Source organism: Delphinus delphis, chromosome 2, assembly GCF_949987515.2.
Source record: "Delphinus delphis chromosome 2, mDelDel1.2, whole genome shotgun sequence".
NCBI lineage: Eukaryota > Metazoa > Chordata > Mammalia > Artiodactyla > Delphinidae > Delphinus > Delphinus delphis.
Genome location: NC_082684.1, coordinates 35,242,098 through 35,264,066, shown reverse-complemented (window position 1 = coordinate 35,264,066; position 21,969 = coordinate 35,242,098). Strand labels below are relative to the sequence as shown.

Here is a 21,969-nt window from a genome sequence, read left to right as displayed (position 1 = left end):
GCATCACACCCATGCTTAAAAACGTTAAAATATTGGCTAACATGATAAAGTTATGTAAATGGTTTTCCATCGGCTTACATGATAAAGTTCAAAGCCTAGCATTCAGAGGCCTCCACAGTCTGGTTTTAGTTACTGTTCTGGTCTCAGCTCCCACTAACAGGAGGCCAAGGGGAAGAAATACCTTAGTTCTGTACTCTTCTCCTGCTCACCACTCTCCTGCCAATACTTCCCATTGGCTGAACTCAAGCAGAAGCCACAGGGACAGGGAGACCATTGGTCCTATTCATAAACACTAGCTCCTTGAAGGCACAGAGCAGGGTAGAGAAGAGTGACAGTGATGAGAAGGAACAGATGGAGCGGCCTTATTCAAACTGTTCTCACTACCTGAATTTAAGGCTATTTATCTCAGTCGATGGCTCTATAAAAAATAATATTAATGCAAGTGTTTAACATTTATGGAGAGGTTACCATGGTCCAGGCAGTTTGACATGCAGATAGAGGAGGAGGTATGGTTTGAGGAGGAGAAAGAAGGGAATGAGGGAAAAAAGAGGCTGAAGAAGTTACCAGATGATGACCTCCAATTGGCCATATAATTTTTGCAGACAGACATCCTAATTGCCATCCTAATGGGTTTGGACCTTATTGTAAAGACCAATAAAGGAATTTAAACATGGAAATGACAAGATCAAGTTTGAGCTTTTGAAATAATGTCTACTACTATGTGGAGAATGAATTGAGTCAGGGTGAGATCAGAACCAGGAATCTGATGAGAGCTTGAATGAAAGCTGAAGCAATAGTAATAGAAAAATAAAGCAGGATTTTTGAAATATTAAGGAATCACAATTGACAGGATTAGAAACTGGATGTGGAAGTTAAGGAAGTCAAGAATGACCCCCAATTTCTAACTTGAGCAACATAAGAATTAGAATACCATATATTGATATAATCCATACCTTATCTTCATAGTCTTAAAATATAAGCAAGTATTTGCTAGTTGGACTGCAAGAAGGAGAGTTGATACAGATGTGTGACAAAATCATGCTGTGTACTAGAAATTATTGTTTGCTACAGCTAGAAGAAGGGTATGTGTAAGAGCAGAGAGAGATGAAATTGAAGAGAAAGAACAGATCATGAAAGGCCTAACACATTACTCTAGGCAGCCTGAACTTTATCCTTAGAACAGTAGGAAACTTTTAATAGTTAAAAGTGCAATTAAATCAGATGCTGTTGAAAAATTTCCCTATAACCCTAGAATTTGGACCATGAGTTTGGAAGATATTGACTAGGTTTGACTAAGAAAATAATAATTTCAAATTAAAAAGCATTTATTAAATATTTTTGAGTATTGTAGAATCAGTCAACAATCTGAATAATAAGGGCTTCCCTGGTGGCGCAGTGGTTGAGAGTCTGCCTGCCAATGCAGGGAACACAGGTTCGAGCCCTGGTCTGGGAAGATCCCGCAACTAGGCCCGTGAGCCACAACTACTGAGCCTGCGCGTCTGGAGCTTGTGCTCCACAACAGGAGAGGCTGCGACACTGAGAGGCCTGCGCACCACGATGAAGAGTGGCCCCCATTCGCCGCAACTAGAGAAAGCCCACACACAGAAACGAAGACCCAACACAGCCAAACATAAATAAATAAATAAATTTTTTAAAAAAAAGTATCTGAATAATAAAAGTAGGGAAAAAAATCACTTTCATCCTACTACTTAAACATAACTACTAACATATATAATTATTTTCTTCCAGTATATACCTTGGATTGTACTTTATTTCTACAGTTACAATCATACTATGATTCATACTTTTTTTTAATGTACGGCATTTATATCAGCAGAATTAGTAGTGAATTAACCCTACTTTTTAGGCCTATGGAAAGACCTAGATCATATCAAGTGCCCAATAAATATAGAGTAAACCACATAGTTTTTATCTACATATTGTGCAAAATACCTTAAAAACTAGATTTGTTTTCACCAATGACACTAACTCAGTCTTCACATTTGCTTCATTCTCTATGATCACCTGTTCTAAGATTTCCTTTCTCAGCCATACAAATTAACGTCTACTACTTGCCTAAAGACCGTGATATATATGTATGTCTGAAACTGCATCTTGACAGCCTCTTTAGGGAATAAGAGAATTCTCAGTCAGCTTTTTTGACTACTGAAGATTAAAAGGGGGGTCCTAGCAGCCTAACAAAGGCAGCTAGAGTTCAGAGACCCAAAGTGCACCAAACCAGAAATCAGATAGTAGGACAGGAATGAACCAAGGAAATATAAACCAAGCTCTGAGGTTTGTATTCCTGAACCAGCATAACAGCGAAGCAAAAGGTAATTACCAATAGTGTAAGCAAAGAGAAAGATCTGAAGAAAGATGGGGGCAGAAAAGGGGAAGATTGTGTCTGAAAGCTGGTCTTTTGCCATAATGGCTATAACCAGTACCCACAATTCTTAATGTATATAAAGCACTAGCACTGCTAGTAAGGGCAAGAACCCAGGGATCCCGATTTGAGAGCTTCCTCAAGAGCCCTCATCCTTAAGAATACCTTGTTGTGAAATCCAGCCCTATAAACACAGTCATGAAAAAACTACTGTTGATCATCTGAAGCCACCTCAACTCAAAAGGCTTTGCTTCCTTTGTTAGGAATATTGGCACTTGATTCCTACACTTAAAGTTTTTTTAAATAATTTTATCCTTTTTTAGTGTTACTTTAACTGTTCTCTTTAATCATTATATCTTCTAATACCATTTTTTTCACTTCATCTGTTTTTACACTGTTCTGTCAGTTGTTTTACCTATTTATTTTTCTATATTTAACTTACATGATGTGACAAATTTAAAATAAAAGCCAAAGGAAGACAGCTGCCAAGACAGTTCATACCTGACCATGGGAAATGACTTACTTTTTCCTCCTTTTGGACTTATAATTTTTCTGTAGATAAACTTCTTGATCTCAAAAAGAACCTATAAGGATTTATTTACAGTGTTGCTTACAGTGTTATCATTTAATCTTCAAGCTAAGTAGTACATGCATTGAACAAAGCTAATTTTCCATTTCCCTGATTAGTTGACCTTAGCTAAAAGTGATAATTATCATATTTTTTACTCTCCTTTTTCTTTTCCCTACTACAGTGACTCACTACTTTTTAACAAAAAGGTACAGAAAAGAGGAATACCTAGTTTTCACTTCATTGTTAACAAATGTCTGCAGTTGTCTTTAAAAGGGGGGCCGTTCTAATAAAAAGAACATTGAAATTAATGACCAGTATAGGGTTTGAAACTGTATTTCAAACTCTAGAATACCATATATGTTCTATATATATAGAATAGAATATGTATATATCTCTACAGCCCATCTTCTTTGGCAATCTATGTATTCTAGACTGATTAAAATCAAGCATTTAGAAACTCATTCATCAAAAATTTTCTTTGTGACCGCTGTGTGCACAGTATTGTTGGGCCTTGACTTAAAACATGTTTTCCTTTCTCAAAGAGCTGTTAATCTAGTTAAGAAAACAGACATGTATATAAAAAAGTATAATTACTGTAAGATATGTAGTAAATACAATATGCAATGAGAATCCTGTGATAAAGTATTTCCTAGTGCCTCAGTGCAGAAAAAAATAGAATGGTCATGCATTGCTTCATAACGAAGGGACTGTTGAAAAAAGCTTCTTTAATTTTTTTTATTTTGAAGTGATTTCAAACTTCAGAAAAGCTACAAGAATGGTACAAACAGTTCCTGTATATCTTTCACCAAAATTCCCCCAAGTGTTAGCATTTTGCCACATTTGCTTTATCATTTCTCTCTACATATTAATATACTTCTTTTCCTGAACTGCTTATGAGTAAATTGCAGACATGATGCCTTTTACCCCTTAATACTTCAAATGTATACGTCCTTTTTTTAAAAAAAAAAAAGGAACAAAAGAAAAATATATATATATTCTTAACTAACCACAGTACAATTATCAAAATCAGGAAATGAACCTTGCCATAATGCTATTATGTAATCTTATTCAAATTACATTTTGCCAATTTTTCTAATAATGTTCTTTATAGCCAAAAGGAAAAAACATTCTCTTCTTCTGATCTGGGATCCAATCCAGAATCATGCATAACTTTTAGATATCATGTGTCTTTAGGCTCTTTTATCTGGAACAATTCTTCAGTTTTTCTTTGTCTTTCATGACCTTCACATTTTCAAAGAGTATAGGAGAGTTATTTTGTAGGCTATCCCTCAAATTTAGACTTTTCTGATGTTTCCTGATGACTTGGTTCAGGTTATGGATTTTTGACAGTAATACCTCATATGTGATTTTGTGTCCTTCTTAGTACATTATATTAGGAATTTCATAATGTCATTTTGTCCCATTACTAGTGGTATTAACTTTGATCATTTGGTTAAAGTGGTGTCTGTCAGATTTCTCCACTGTAAAATTACTATTGTGGTTAATAAGAATCTTGTGGGGATATATGTTGAGACTATATAAATATGTTGGTTTTTCTTGAGGTTTTTCAGCTTCTAGTTTTAGTATCCATTGATGATTTTTGCATGAACCAATTATTACTATGATAGTTGCCAAGTAGTGACTTTCTAATTCCTTCTTTTCATTTATCAGTTGATATTCTGCTATAATGAAGAATTTTATTTAATCATTACTTTATTAGTATATGCTCATGGATTTTAATTTTTATTTTATTAAATTGATTGTATTATCTGTTAGTATCCTAATAACACAATCCCCTCAGCCACGGTTTTTAGGTTTTGTCAGATATATTATTCATTATCTTGAAAAAACAAGTAGAAAAACATAGAATAATCAAGTAGAAAAAGGCTATTAAATTGAAAACAATATAAGAAATTATTTTCAGATATACAAAATGCCCTGTAGACCTGAGCCTACAAATGCTACTATTGCCACAGTTTCCCTAGAGATTTGGACCTGATTTCTCTTAATTTGAGGTTTATATGAAAGACTAAATGCTTTGTATATCTGAACCACACATTCTTTGAATTACCAAAGGCCCTAGCTATTTAACCTGAATAAATTACTATCACCTTTGCTTTTTAAGCTTCCTAGGAAAGTTATTCATTGTCTTCGATGGTTTGTGTTCAGAAAGATCCAGGAAGTAGAAATATAAGAAATTCAAGCTTCAAATACAACGGGAAATAGAGGCAGTAATATTAATAAGGCAGACCAGGTCTCTCCCGTGAGATTTTCTGTAGCTAAGGAATGAATAATGATTTACACTTTAAGTAGTTTGGAGAACTCTTTTATTGATTGTTTTGAAGAATAAACTTTTCTCTTGAGGTTTTGAATTCAATCAAGAAGAACCTGCATGAACATCTTGTTTCTATTATACTCTGTCACCTGAAAGCATCTTTTCTTCATTTACTTCTTTTTTATTTTTTTGATTCTCTCAATCTTCATTTACTTCTAATTTAAAAAATGGATTTTCAAGCCAAGGTGAAACATTGTATATTAAGAATTGGAAGGTTAAAAAGGATGCATTTGAAGTGGGAAAAAGTCATTCCATTGGTATGAACAGCTTCATTTAAGATGGCCATGCCATAAGAAAAAGATTACTGCTGTATAACAAAGATCCCTGGTTTGCTCAGTAGAAAGGAATCCATTTGTACTTTTTTGTCCCTTTGAAGGCCTTGTACATCATAGACATTGCCATTAGTATTTAAATATGTCTTTGATGATGGCAATCTTGAGTGAACATCATATATAGTCTTCTTAGTGATTATAAATGCTGCATGGAAAATAGGAAATCTCAATAATATTTTGAGTACTTTACCTGCAAAGATTCTGAACTCACATATAATCAACCCCATGTCTGGACCTAAACACGGGAAAATATAAAAGAGACAAGTTAAGTTTTACTAATGGAAACCTAGGCTTATTAGAGAAACCTCTAGATCATCAATCTGTGGCTAATTTAGAATTGCTTTAATCCTGAAAATCTACTTCAGAAAATTAAACCCATCATATAAGAATGTTGTCAATTTAGATATTATAATAATTCAGCCTGTTACTCTTTGCTTAGGTCGGACATCTATGAGTAGGGAAGATGTCTAGACTTCCACTCCCCATCACCATCCCTACTCCCATATAAAGATCCCATATCCTAAAGTACTTTGTAGTTTATTTTTCTCAAAGTAGCCAGTCTACCTACAAATTATCATTACCATACATCACCAGCTAAACTGTTATAAGTTTAGATTTGATCAGCTCAAGATGGTGGAGTAGGAGGACATGGAGCTCACCTCCCCCCATGAACACATCAAAAAATTATCTAGAGCGTCCCCCCACCACTAGGGCACCTGCTCACCGCTGATGGGGGACTCTGATGCCCAAGGAGATGGGAGGAACCCCAAAGCGAACCAGCGGCTTACGGGATCTTGGTTCACAAGCCTGGGGTCAGGCAGAAGCTCCTGCAGTGGGAGCTCTGAGTCCAAACCACTGGACTAACAGAGAGCCTCAGACCTCCAGGAATATTCATTGGAGTGAGGTCTCATGGAGTTCCTCATCTCAGCACCAAGACCCAGCTCTACCCAATAGCCTACAAACTGCAGTGTTGGAAGCCTCAGGCCAAACAACCAGAAAGACAGGAACACAATCCCACTCATTAAAAAAAAAAAAAGAGAGAGAGAGACGGCAAAAAATATGTCACAGATGAAGGAGCAAGGTAAAAACCACCAAGACCAAATAAATGAAGAGGGAATAGGCAATCTACCTGAAAAATAATTCAGAGTAATGATAGTAAAGATGATCCAGAATCTTGGAAGTAGAATGGAGGCCCAGATTGAGAAAATACAAGAAATGTTTAACAAAGATCTAGAAGAACTAAAGAACAAACAAACAGAGATGAACAACACAATAACTGAAATGAAAAATGCACTAGAAGGAATCAATAACAATAAGGCAGAAGAATGAATAAGTGAGCTGGAAGACAAAATAGTGGAAATAACTGCCAAGGGGCAGAATAAAGAACAAAGAATGAAAATAATTGAAGACAATCTCAGAGACCTCTGGGACAACTCTAAACGCACCAACATTCACATTATAGGGGTCCCAGAAGATAAAGAGGAAAAGAAAGCGTCTGAGAAAATATTTGCAGAGATTATAGTGGAAAACTTCCTAACATGGGAAAGGAAGTAGTCACCCAAGTCCAGGATGCGCAGAGAGTCCCATACAGGATAAAACCTGGAAAAAAACACACCAAGACACATATTAATCAAACTAACAAATTCAAAGAAAAATTATTAAAAGCAGCAAGGGAAGAACAAAAAATAACATACAAAGGAATCCCCATAAAGTTATCAGCTGATTTTACAGCGGAAACTCTGCAGGCCAGAAGGGAGTGGCAGGATATGCTTAAAGTGATGAAAGAGAAAAACCTACAACCAAGATGACTTTACCCAGCAAGGGTCTCATTCAGATTCAATGGAGAAGTCAAAAGCTTTTCAGACAAGGAAAAGCTAAGAGAATCCAGCACTACCAAACCAGCTTTACAACAAATGCTAAAGAAACTTCTCTAAGCGGGAAACACAAGAGAAGAAAAAGACCCACAAAAACAAACCCAAAGCAATTAAGAAAATGGTAATAGGAACATACATATCGATAATAACCTTGAATGTAAATGGATAAAGTGCCCCAACCAAAAGACACAGACTGGCTGAATGCAAAAAAACAAGACCCATATATGTGCTGTCTACAGGAGACCCACTTCAGACCTACAGACATACAGACTGGAAGTGAGGGTATGGAAAAAGTATTCCCTGCAAATGGAAATCAAAAAAAAAAGCTGGGGACTTCCCTGGTGGCACAGTGGTTGAGAGTCCGCCTGCAGATGCAGGGGACACAGGTTCGTACCCCGGTCCAGGGAGATCCCACATGCCGCAGAGCGGCTGGGCCCGTGAGCCATGGCCTCTGAGCCTGTGCATCCAGAGCCTGTGCTCCGCAATGGGAGAGGCCACAACAGTGAGAGGCCCGTGTACCGCAAAAAGAAAAACAAAAACAAACAAAAACAAAGAAAAAGCTGGAGTAGCAATACTAGTATCAAATAAAATAGAATTTAAAATAAAGACTGTTACAAGAGATAAGGAAGGACACTACATAATGATCAAAGGATCAATCCAAGAAGAAGATATGGCAATTATAAATGTTTATGCACCCAACATAGGAGCACCTCAATACATAAGGCAAATGCTAACAACCATGAAAGGAGAAATTTATAGTAACACAATTATAGTAGGGGACTTTTAACACCCCACTACACCAATGGACAGATCATCCAAACAGAAAATAAATGAGGAAACACAAGCTTTAAATGACACAATAGACCAAATAGATCTAATTGATATTTATAGAACATTCCACCCAAAAGTGGCAGAATACACTTTCTTCTCAAGTGCACATGGCACATTCTCCAGGATAGATCACATCTTGGGTCACAAATCAAGCCTCAGAAAATTTAAGAAAATTGAAATTGTATCAAGCATCTTTTCTGACCACAGTGCTATGAGATTGGAAATCAATTACAGCAAAAAAAAAACTGTAAAAAACACAAATACATGGAGGCTAAACAGTGCACTACTAAATAACCAAGAGATCACTGAAGAAATCAAAGAAGAAATTTAAAAATGCATAGAAACAAATGACAATGGAAACACAAAACCTATGAGACACAGCAAAAGCAGTTCTAAGGGGGAAGTTTATAGCAATACAATCTCACCTCAAGAAACAAGAAAAATCTCAAATAAACAATCTAACCCTACACTTAAAACAACTAGAGAAAAAAGAACAAAGAAAACCCAAAGTCAGTAGAAGGAAAGAAATCATAAAGATCAGAGCAGAAATAAATGAAATAGAAATGAAGAAAACAATAGCAAGGTCAATAAAACTAAAAGCTGGTCCTTTGAGAAGGTAAACAAAATTGATAAACCCTTAGCCAGATTCATCAAGAAAAAAGGGAGAGAAACTAGCACACCACTGTAAAGCAGTTGTACTCCAATAAAGATGTTAAAAAAAAAAAATGGAGAGGACGCAAATCAATAAAATTAGAAATGAAAAAGGAACAATCACAACTGACACTGCAGAAATACAGAGGATTATAAGAAACTACTACAAACAACTATATGCCAATAAAATTGACAACCATGAAAAAATGCACAAATTCTTGGAAAGGTACAATTTTCCAAGACCGAACCAGGAAGAATTAAAAAGTATAAACAGACCTATCACAAGCACTGAAATTGAAACCATAATTAAAAATCATCCAACAAACAAAAGTCCAGGACCAGATGGCTTCACAGGCGAATTCTATCAAACATTTATAGAAGAGCTAACACCAATCCTTCTCAAAGTCTTCCAAAAAATTGCAGAGGGAGAAACACTCCCAAATTCATTCTATGAAGCCACCATATCACCCTGATACCAAAACCAGAAAAAGATATCACAAAAAAAGAAAATTATAGAACAATATCACTGATGAACATAGATGCAAAAATCGTGAACAAAATACTAGCAAACAGAATCCAACAGCACATTAAAAGAATCATACACCATGATCAAGTGGGCTTTATCCCAGGGATGCAAGTATTCTTCAATATACACAAATCAATCAATGTGATACACCACATTAACAAATTAAGGAATAAAAACCATACGATCATCTCAATAGATGCAGAAAAAGCATTTGACAAAATTCAACACCCATTTATGATAAAAGCACTCCAGAAAATGGGCATAGAGGAAACCTACCTCAACATAATAAAGGCCATATGTGACAAACCCACAGCAAGCAACATACTCAATTGTGAAAAACTGAAAGCGTTTCCATTAATATCAGCAACAAGACAAGGATGTCCACTCTCACCACTCTTATTCAACAGAGTTTTGGAAGTCATAGCCACAGCAGTCAGAGAAGAAAAAGCAGTAAAAGGAATACAAATTGGAAAAAAAGAAGTAAAATTGTCAGTGTTTGCCAATGATAGACATTCCAAAAGATGCCACCAGAAAACTACAAGAACTAATGAGTGAATTTGGTAAGGTTGCAGGATACAAAATGCACAGAAATCTCTGGCATTTCTATACACCAACAACGAAAAATCAGAAAGAAATTAAGGAAACACTCCCATTTACCATTGCAACAAAAAGAATAAAATACCTAGGAATAAACCTGCCTAAGGAGGCGAAAGACTTGTACTCAAAACTATAAACACTGATGAAAGAAATCAAAGATGACATAAACAGGTGGAGAAATATACTATGTTCTTGGATTGGAAGAATCAATACTGTGAAAATGACTATACTACCGAAAACAATCTGCAGGTTCAATGCAATCCCTATCAAACTACCAATGGCATTCTTCACAGTTTTAGAACAAAAAATTTTACAATTCGTATGGAAACACAAAAGACCCCGAATAGCCAAAGGAATCTTGAGAAAGAAAAATGCAGTTGGAGGAATCAGGCTCCCTGACTTCAAACTATACCACAAAGCTACAGTAATCAAGACACTATGGTACTGGCACAAAAACAGAAATATAGATCAATGGTACAGAATAGAATGCTCAGAAAGAAACCCATGCACATATGGACACCTAATTTATGACAAAAGAGACAAGAACATACAGTGGAGAAAAGACAGCCTCCTCAATAAGTGGGAAAATTGGACAGCTACATGTAAAAGAATGAAATTAGAACACTATCTAACACCATACACAAAAATAAACTCCAAATGGATTAAAGACTTAAATGTAAGACCAGACACTATAAAACTCTTAGTGGAAAACGTAGGAAAAACACTCTTTGACATAAACCACAGCAAGATCTTTTTAGACCCACCTCCTAGAGTAACAGAAATAAACACAAAAATAAACAAATGGGACTTAATTAAACTTAAAAGCTTTTGCATAGCAAAGGAAACCATAAACAAGAGAAAAAGGCAACCCTCAGAATAGGAGAAAATATTTGCAAATGAAACAACAGACAAAGGATTAATCTCCAAAATATTCAAACAGCTCATGGAGCTCAATATCAAAAAAACAAACAATCCAGTTAAAAAATGGGCAGAAAGGGCTTCCCTGGTGGCGCAGTGGTTGAGAGTCCGCCTGCCAATGCAGGGGACACGGGTTCGTGCCCCGGTCTGGGAAGATCCCACATGCCGCAGAGCGGCTAGACCCCTGAGCTGTGGCCACTGAGCCTGCGCATCTGGAGCCTGTGCTCCGCAACGGGAGAGGCCACAACAGTGAGAGGCCTGCGTACCACAAAAAAAAAAAAAAAAAAAAAAATGGGCAGAAGAACTAAATAGACTTTTCACCAAGGAAGACATACAGGTGGCGAAGAGACACATGAAAAGATGCTCAACATCACTAATTATTAGAGAAATGCAAATCAAAACTACAATGAGGTATCACCTCATGCCAGTCAGAATGGCCATTATCAAAAAATCTAGGAACAGTAAATGCTGGAAAGGGTGTGATGAAAAGGGAACCCCCCTGCACTGTTGGTGAGAATGTAAATTGATACAACCACTATGGAAAACAGTATGGAGGTTCCTTAAAAAACTAAAAATAGAACTACCGTATGACCCAGCAATCCCACTACTGGGCATATACCCTGAGAAAACCATAATTCAAGAAGAGACATGTACCACAATATTCACTGCAGCACTATTTACAATAGCCAGGACATGGAACCAATCTAAATTTCCATTGACAGATGAATGGATAAAGAAGGTGTGGTGCGTATATACAATGGAATATTACTCAGCCATAAAAGGAAACGAAATTGAGTTATTTGTAGTGAGGTGGATGGACCTAGGGTCTGTCATACAGAGTTTAGTAAGTCAGAAAGAGAAAAACAAATACCGTATGTTAACACATATATATGGAATCTAAAAAAAAAAAAAAAAAATGGTACCAACAAACCTAGTTTCAGGGCAGCAATAGAGGTAGACATAGAAAATGGACTTGAGAACATGGGGTGGGAGGGCGAAGCTGAGGCAAAGTGAGAGTAGCATCGACATATATACACTACCAAATGTAAAATAGTTGGCTGGTGGGGAGCAGCAGCGTAGCACAGGGAGATCGGCTCAATGCTTTGCGATGACCTAGAGGGGTGGGATAGGGAGGATGGGAGGGAGGCTCAAGAGGGAGGGGATACGGGACCATGTGTACGCATATGGCTGATTCGCTTTGTTGTACAGTAGAAACTAACACAGTATTGTGAAGCAGTTATACTTCAATAAAGATATATTTTTATAAACTATTATAAGTTTAAGTAAATATTTCTTTGAACACAATAATCTCAGTAGGACCCATATTTCCATATGTTTGTTAGTTTTGTTTTGTTTTATATTGGGTTGACCGAAATGTTAGTTCGTTTTTTTCCGTAAGATGGCTCTAGGAGGGCTTAGTTGTCTTTAACTTCATTTGAAACAATTTTGTTAGATTGTATTGTGACAGCTGTCATTATCAGCATGCATTTTAAAAAAGACTTATCAAAATTAATGAATTTTTGTGTAGCCATTTTAATATTGAAGATGGAAGAAAACAACATTTTTGGCATATTAGGCTTTTTTATTTCAAGAAAGGTAAAAGCGCAACTGAGACCCAAAAACAGATTTGTGCAGTGTATGGAGAAGGTGCTGTGACTGATGGAACATGTCAAAAGTGCTTTGAGAAGTTTTGCGCTGGAGATTTCTCGCTGGACAATGCTCCAAGGTTGGGTAGACCACTTGAACTTGATAGCGATCAAATTGAGACTTTCATTGAGAACAATCAACATCATACCTTGTGGGAGATAGCCGACATACTCAAAATATCCAAATCAAGCATTGAAAATCATTTGCACAAGCTTGGTTATGTTAATCATTTTGGTGTTTGGGTTCCACGTAAATTAAGCAAATAAAACCTTCTTGACCGTATTTCCTCACGCAATTCTCTACTTAAACATAGCAAAAACATTTCATTTTTAAAACAAATTGTGACGGGCTATGAAAAGTGGATATTGTTCAATAATGCGTAATGGAAGAGATGGTGGGGCAAGCTAAATGAACCACCACCAACCACACCAAAGGCCGGTCTTCATCCGAAGAAGGTGATGTTGTGTATATGGTGGGAGTCCTCTATTATCAGCTTTTCCCAGAAAACCTAATGATTAATTCCAACAAGTACTGCTCCCAGTTAGACCCACTGAAAGCAGCACTCGACGAAAAGCGTCCAGAATTAGTCAACAGAAAATGCATAATCTTCCATCAGGATAACGCAAGACCACAAGTTTCTTTGATGAGCAGGCAAAAACTGTTACGGCTTGGCTGGGAGGTTCTGATTCATCTGCCGTATTCACCAGACATTGCACCTTCAGATTTCCATTTATTTCGGTCTTTACAAAATTTTTTAATGAAAAATATTTCAATTCTCTGGAAGACTGTAAAAGGCACCTGGAACAGTTCTTTGCTCAAAAAGATAAAAAGTTTTGGGACGAAGGAATTATGAAGTTGCCTGAATAATGGCAGAAGGTTGTGGAACAAAACAGTGAATATGTAGTTCAATAAAGTTCTTGGTGAAAATGAAAAGTATGTCTTTTATTTCTACTTAAAAACCAAAGGAACTTTTTGGCCAACCCAGTAGTTTACCTAAATTGAATGGAGCTAGTACAGTCACAGATTATCTTTGTGACTGTTGGTATTCATTTGTAAGGTAGTCATCAGGATATGTTTGTGGCCGGGAAATAGCTTTTGCTTTATAGGAAAAACTGTATCCAAATTTTGGATATTTTCTCTGTCCAAAACCGCAACTTCCTTTTGTTATAACCTTCTTTCTTTTTAAAAATTATTCTTTCCTTCCTTTCCTACTTCTTTGTAAATGGATTTATGGACCACTCAGTGAAAACTGGCTGCTAGGCTATAACCCATCTGGCCTTCAGAGACAAGAGTGCATACTTTTTTTCCCCAGTTTTTTTCTCTTCTATCAGATTTCTATGCTGAGCTCAGAATCAAGAAGAGGGCTGGGGTGTGAGGGAGAACATTTCATGGTGCTTTTTCCTGTCTGAGTCAGTTCTTCAGTGGCCCAGGACTGTTAGAAGTGCTTTGGGGTTTTAACTTGCAAAATAGGAGAAGTCAGAGGCAACTATTCTTAAATTTCGTGAAGCTTTCATTTTAAAGCTTCTTGTCAGTCACTGGTGTCAACATCAAAAAATAGTTGAAATTTTTTTTTTATGGAAACAGAAGAAGGAAACATAACTATTTGCTTACCAGATTTATTTTGGAAATGTATGCCTTCTAAAAATGGGCCTCACCATGCCAGCCCATGGGAGTCCTGCATAAGAGCCCCTGAGCTATACATGTGAGTGCTGTGCATCCTCAGCCTGTGCCTCCAGCTGCCAGTGGCTCTGTGTGTGTGTCCCTGGTGCTGTCCCTCAAGCATGGCTTATCCACTTTTGATCTGAACGTGAGAGTACTGCATCACCTAGATCAGTGGTTTTCAAACTTACGTTAGCTACAGTCTTTTGTTAAATGGAATCTTATGTGGTCACATAGTCATCCTACATGTGGTGAGGGATACAACAGAACTAGGTATGTTAATGTTATATATTAATTCTATTTACGTAAAAGGAGCAGCTATTAATTATTAGAGAAATGCAAATCAAAACTACAATGAGGTATTGCCTCACACCAGTCAGAATGGCCATGATTAAAAAGCCTACAAATAATAAATGCTGGAGAGGATGTGGAGAAAAAGGGACCCAGCTACACTGTTGGTAGGAATGTAAATTGGTGCAGCCACTGTGGAGAACAGTATGGAAGTTCCTTAAAAAACTAAAAATAAGAGTTACCATATAATCCTGCAATCCCACTTCTGGGCGTATATCTAGAGAAAACTCTTAATTCAAAAAGATACATGTGCTCCAGTGTTCCTTGCAGCACTGTTTACAATAGCAAAGACATGGAAGCAACCTAAATGTTCATCAACAGATGAATGGATAAAGAAGATGGTGTGTGTGTGTGTGTGTGTGTGTGTGTGTGTGTGTGTGTGTGTATAGATATAGATATATATAGATATAGATATAGATATAATGGAATACTATTCAGCCATAAAAAAGAATGAAATAATGCCATTTGCAGCAACATGGATGGACCAAGAGATGATTATACTAAGTGAAGTAAGCCAGACAAAAACAAATATCATATGTTATCACTTATTTGTGGAATCTTAAAATATTATACAAATAAACTTATTTACAGAACAGAAATAGACTCACAGACATAGAAAACAAACTTATAGTTAGCAAAAGGGATAATGGCGGGGGGGGGAATAAATTGGGAGTTTGGGGTTAACATATACACAGTAGTGTATATAAAATAGGTAAACAACAAGTACCTACTGTAGAGCACAGGGAACTATACTCAGTATCTTGTAATAACCTATAATGGAAAAGAATCTGAAATAGAATATATATATATATTCTTAGCTGTATACTTGAAACTAACACAACATTGTAAATTATACTTCAATTTTTAAAAAGAGCAGCTGTTATCTATATCATTTTATTCTTGTGTGTAGAAGGTAACAATACTGTTTTTCTCATATTTACACAAATAAGGTAGCCCTTCTTTATTGGTGAAGTAGCTGACTATTTCTACTATGTGACCGTGGGTGGGTCTTGAGTGGGAAGAAGCCACTTGGCACATAGAAGGTGCTCAGTGAACACTTGTTGAGAACACACACATACACACACACACACACACACACACACACACACACACACGTATCTGCTAATGTGCCAGAGAATTAAAATACTCCTCTTTTGAGACATTTCTTTCAGTTAATTTATTTTATATCCAGAAAGCCCCTGTGATAACATGCAAATAGTTTAGTGAGGGACCAATATTAACCCATTAGCATCAAAGTTTGGATTATTTATCTAGCAATATGGATTATTTATCTGTCACTTTGTGACAGAGAGTTTGTAAATATGAAAGGACCTAGAGACACAAAGGGCAGAACAGGAGGTGCAACTTTGAATCTTCCTTCCCAACTTTTAGCTTTGTTTGAAGGATTTGCTATTCATTCATACCTCGTTTATTCAGTACCTACTGTTAGTATAAGGAAAGCATTGCTCTAAAAGTAGCAAAGGATACACAGATTAATAAGATACAGGTTCTGCCTTCAAGGAGTTTATGATAGACTAGCATAGGTAAGGCAAATATTTAAATGTCTATAACATTAGAAAGTGGTAGGTGCCATAAGAAAGATATAAACAAGGTACAAAATTATCTTAAAGACAGTAAAGATTTTTCCAGGCTGGGGGAAATTGGTATGCAATTTCCAATTTAAAAAAATATCAATCTCTATAGTTAGAGAACCATCCATTTGTTTACTGTCCTCCTGCCCTTATTTTTTAATTCACTTACATGTCTTTCCTTTCTGCTGAGCTGAAACATTCTTCATGGCAGGGTGTATCTTACTCTTTGTATACCAAGGGTGTAACTGTGCCTGGCTCATAAAATGCACTCAATAAATATTTGTTGAATGGATGTGTGTATCACTGATAATCAAACTTGCTTTCTAATAAAGTACAATTTTCTCCTCAGAAACCAAACATTTTAAAAGCACAGCTTTTATAAGATTGTACACAATTTTCACCATAAAGAAACTAAACAATATCTTAGAAAAGATCAGATCTGAGATCTATAAACCCGAATAAAAGGGTCTATAGAAACACCTATCTATCATTCTCTTCAGTTACACTGGTTGTGACAATATGTATTTATTGATATTTAATGATGTGGCAGGGACTGTAGTGAAAGTGAGTTATGAATAAATTTATGTTTCAATTATAGGTAAATGATAAATCATACATAATCCTTCTTTAAGTGTTCACCTTAAAGTAGAAAAAATTTTTCATATTTAGCACTAAATAATTTCTAAGGTCCTTCAAGCTTTGAAAATTTTGTAATTTTGTGATTACCCATGGGTGAGAAATAAGTATAAGCATATTGTATGTCTTTTTCTTTGACTACTTATGACAATGTCATTTGTCTTAGAATGAAAACTCTTTGGGACAGTTCCTGTAAGTCAGTTCAGTGAATATGTCTGAAGCAGCTGCTGGGGTTTGGGTAGGAGGACTAAATTTAATAAATTGCAGTGACCAGGAACTTACAGACTGCAGGGGAATATATACAATCATAAAGTGGATTAAAGAAATAGGAGCTTATTTGTCTCACATATAAAAAGTCTAGAGGCAGGCAGTCCAGGGCTTGTACAGCAGCTCAGTATTGTCATCAGAGACTCTGCCTCTTTTTATTCTCGTGTTTCCAATACTTATGTGTGGGTTTCTATCCTCATGGTTGAAAAATGGCTATGGCACCTCCCAGTATCTAACCATGCTCTCCTCTTAAAGCTTTATCTCTTTATCTTTTTATTTGTAGTAGGAAGCCTGCCCCAGGGACTTCTTCCTACATCTCACTGGCTGGAACTATATCGTATGGCCAGTCTTACCTGAAAGGTGGCTATGGAAGAAGCGAATTGTGGATATCAGTTACAATAGCCAAGCAACAGTGTTCGCAGTTACTCCTTTTATGTTTACCCTTTGGGCCAAGTTGTTTATGCATGGGCCAAGTTGTTTATTGTGCTCTAAGAATTTCCTTTTTGTCATTAAATGATTCATTTATTAGGTCAACAACTATTTATTTTTTATTGCCTAATATGTGCCAGATACTGTTCTAGGTTTTGGGGATGACAACAGTGAATAAAAAAGACAAAGTTGCTGCTGTCATGGAGCTTACATTCTACTAAGAAGGTTATAAACAAATAAGTATAAATATATATTATAGGTATATAAATATCAATATATATGTGTATAGGTGTGTATATATATGTATGTATATATATATATATTTTTTTTTTTTTTTCCCATGAAGAAAAGTAAAGTAGGGTAAGGAGAATAGAGAGTGATGGTAGGTAATATTCTATGCAGGATGTTTAACAAAGGCCTCTGATTAGGTGATCCTTTAGCAAAGACCTGAAAGAAATGAGGGATGAATGGAACCATAATATCTGGGGAAGAATGGTCCAAGTAGAGGAAATGGCAAGTATGAAGACCCTAAAGAAAGATGTATTTGGCATTCTCAGACAAGGAACGAACCAGTTTGGCTAGAGCACATTGAATAAGGGTGAAATGATAGGAGAAGAGAACAGTGTAGGCTATAATATGTTGGGCTTTGAGGGCCATAGCAAAGATTTTACTCTGAATGAAATGGAAAGTCATGGAGAGTTGTGAGCAGAGATTAGCACAATTCAGCTTACAGTTTAAAAGGAGCGTTGTAACTACTGTGTGGAGAATAAACTGTAATGGGACAAGGATAGAAGGAAGGAGACAAGTTAGGACACTATTCAATTTCCCAGGAAATAAATGATGGTTCCAATTATTGTAATAATTGTAGAGATGGTGAGTAATGATCAGATTCTAGAGACATTTTAATGGCAGTTTAGATATGGTTCTGACAAAACTAGAAGAATCAAAGATGTCACCAAGGTTTTGGATTAATAACTGAGTGAGTAGAGTTTCTATTTGCTGAGATGGGAATTGCAAGAGAATAAGACATCGTGCAGGTAGGTTAGGAGGGTGGGGAATCAAGAGTTTGATTTTGAGCATGTTAAGTTTGAATTGCCTGTTGCACATTCAAGTGCATATTTGATGATTTATAAGCTTGTAGATATACGCTGTTATCCCCCAGCTATTTGGATGACATATAAGTATAGAGGTGAAGGTAGAGGTTGAGGTTGGAGATATAAAATTAGGGAGTTTAGTGTATGGGTGGTATTAACGCCAGGGGACTAGCTAAGGTTACATGGGGAGTGAGTAAATAATAATATTTTTCTATGCTTTTAGAAGAAAGAAAATTTCCTATGAAATTCTGAATAAATTCAAGTTTGTATATTTCAGTTCACTAACTAGCTCATTAAGTGTTCAAACAGTATAGTAGTTAAGGACATGGACTCTAAAGCCTGGCTACCTAGGTTTGAATCCTGGCTCTTCAGCTTCTAGCTTTGCGATTTAGGCCAAGATATGTAAACCTCTTTTTCCTCATCTGTAATAAAGGATAATAATGATGGCTCCCTTTAGGTTGTTGTGAAGATTAATTAGAATAGTGCCATGGCACATAGTTAAGCACTCAAAAAGGATTAGCCAGGGCTTCTCTGGTGGCGCAGTGGTTGGGGGTCCGCCTGCCGATGCAGGGGGCGCGGGTTCGTGCCCCGGTCCGGGAGGATCCCACATGCCGCGGAGCGGCTGGGCCCGTGGGCCATGGCCGCTGGGCCGGCGCGTCCGGAGCCTGTGCTCCGCGGCGGGAGGGGCCACAGCAGTGAGAGGCCCGCATACCGCAAAAAAACAACAAAAAAAAGGATTAGCCAATATCATCATTAAATTTCACCAACTTTTGATACATGATGTAACATTACTAACTTGATTTAATGTTCCACCAAAGCAGGCTATATTTTGGAAGCAGGAAAAAGTTTCTCACCTTGTAATCTTCATTTCTGGACACATGAAATTGAGAATTGTTGATATTTATAAGCCTTTCCCACTTTTTAATCAGTGTTTCAGCATCATATTCTTAGTTAATTATCTTCCTGTTTAGGTCACAGTGCTGTTGATATCACCAAGGTGGCTAGAAGACACCGCATGTCTCCTTTTCCTCTAACATCTATGGACAAAGCCTTTATCACAGTCCTGGAGATGACTCCGGTGCTTGGGACAGAAATCATCAACTACCGAGGTACTGTTATATTTGCCCATTGCCTTTTATTTTCATTTTTTTCCAAATAAGATTCATCTAACACTAATACACAGTTTTCCTGAAAGAGAAATGTTATTAATCATTACTGCAATTATCATCATCTTGCTTTTTGCTTCTTATTTCTACTCAACTCTAAGATCAACCTTAATGGTATACAGAGTAAAATACCCATAAAGCTTCCTTTACATAAAGAAAAAAAAAAAAAGGAAAAAGTCAACAGTGTTTCTCCTGTTCATCAAAATACCAATACTCTAAAGAAAGGGCTGTCAGCCCTGAGTGAGAAAAACAGTTGACTGTGAGTCTGCCTTATGTCCTTTCTGACAGAAATGGGAGATAACTAATGTGTCTCGTAATTATTTTCATTTGTGGAAATCATGTTTTTAAATGTAAAATGTAAATACTACGTTAATTTATCTATGGATCACTGAGCAACCAGTCCGATCTCAGTTTTTCTGCTTCATATATCTTCTCATTTTCTGCTCTTAGTTTAGTAGTACATTGAGACCAGCTTGTGGAAAGATAATGGAAGGGTAGTTTTCCCCAGTGTTTTCAGTTTTTAATCAACTACTTCCCTTTCTAAAAATTCAGTTCAGGTGCAATCTGAATAAATTATAGTTTCTTAATTGTTTTTGTTATACATATAAAAACAATACAAAAGGATTGCTTTTACAAATAAAGGACTTTATTCACAGATCATAAAATATTCAAATTTCAATGAACATTAGAGAGCATCTATACAGACACCATAATTTTTCTACAAGAAAACTCAAACTCAGAACAGCAGAAAAGGAATAGGATTAAGGCTCAAGACTTAACATTCTTGGGAATTCCTTTGCAGTCCAGTGGTTAGGGCTTGGCGTTTTCATGGCAGTGGCCCGGCTTCAATCCCTGCTCCGGGAGCTAATATCCCACAAGATGCGTGGCACGACCAAAAAAAAAAAAAAAACAAGACTTAACATTCTTATTTTTACTACATAATAGTGCTCTTCTTCCAGTGTTAAAATATAAAAAACAATAGTAGATAAAGTAACAAATTATGTGAAAATTAAAAGGCCTAAAATTAGTGAAATATTAAATGCCAAATTCTAGCTCTTTGATCCCTGACCTGACTTAGACAAAAATTATTTTTACATAACTTACACCTATCCTACATCTTTGACTTACATTCTTTTAGATATGTTATCATTAGGTTTAAACCTTTTCTTTTGTTTTTGTTTTATTCCTCATTAAAGGAAATAAAGATAATAAAACTGACTAGAGTGGGGAGTTAGGAATTAACTACATAATTTCAGAAATCAATTTTAATGAAATAGGTTTCTTTCTATTATTAAGTACAGATATTTAGATATTTTTATGTCAAGCAACACTAAGACATCTTCAGAAAATATGTATGTAAAATTAAGTTGAAAAAATTTACATGTTATAAAAATAAGTTAACCATCCCTGGCCTCTTGTAATATCAGGGTAGTTTCTCTTAACATCAGTCCTTAGAAAAATCTCACTGTGATGCCAAGTCACATTTAGACAGAAATTCCAGTCCTTTTAAGGAAAAAACAGAACTGGAAATGGCCATTTCTATTTCTCCTCTAGAAAAAAAATAATACTGTCAGGTGGATTCTCTTTTCCTTTCATGTGCTTGTTTCCCCTTCATTTGTTCATCAAATCAGTTGTCACTCATAAGTAAGCAAACTCTTCATGGATGGTTAACTTCTTGTCAAGTGTTTCCATGCATGATGATGAAAAATAATAGTTAGGTTTGCATTCAACCTTTGAGTTGGATCAAACTCGATTTGTAATGCAAAAGAGCATTATAATTAAACCTCCTAGGCACTTTAATTAGTTGTTTAGAAAACAACACCATATATAGAAACATAATTCAATTTGTTTAACAATTATCTATTAAAAATCTAAATTCCAGGTACTATGTTAAGTCCAGATAATGCAAAGATGAATAAAATAAAACCCCACCCCATGCATCTCACTGTGTAGTGCAGGAGAGGGACAGATAAACAATGTGGTACATTTTCTCCTTTACTGGCTCTTTTGTAAGCTTGCCTTCCTTTGTCAATTCCTTGAATATGAACTTTCTTTAGAGTGTTTGTCTCTGACCCTTTTCGGATCTTACACATTCACTTCAGATAACCTC

General features: G+C 36.2%; 1 protein-coding gene across 9 annotated transcripts in view; it reads left to right on the top strand.

Annotated features, from left to right (window-relative positions):
• The window catches only part of GPHN (gephyrin), a 626,216-nt gene that overhangs the window by 485,053 nt on the left and 119,194 nt on the right, over positions 1 to 21,969 (top strand). For all 9 annotated transcript variants that reach the window (XM_060004380.1, XM_060004374.1, XM_060004382.1 and 6 more), the window contains one exon: positions 19,665 to 19,802. In XM_060004380.1, the coding sequence (XP_059860363.1) occupies positions 19,665 to 19,802 (138 nt within the window). The remainder of the gene's footprint in view (positions 1 to 19,664; positions 19,803 to 21,969) is intronic.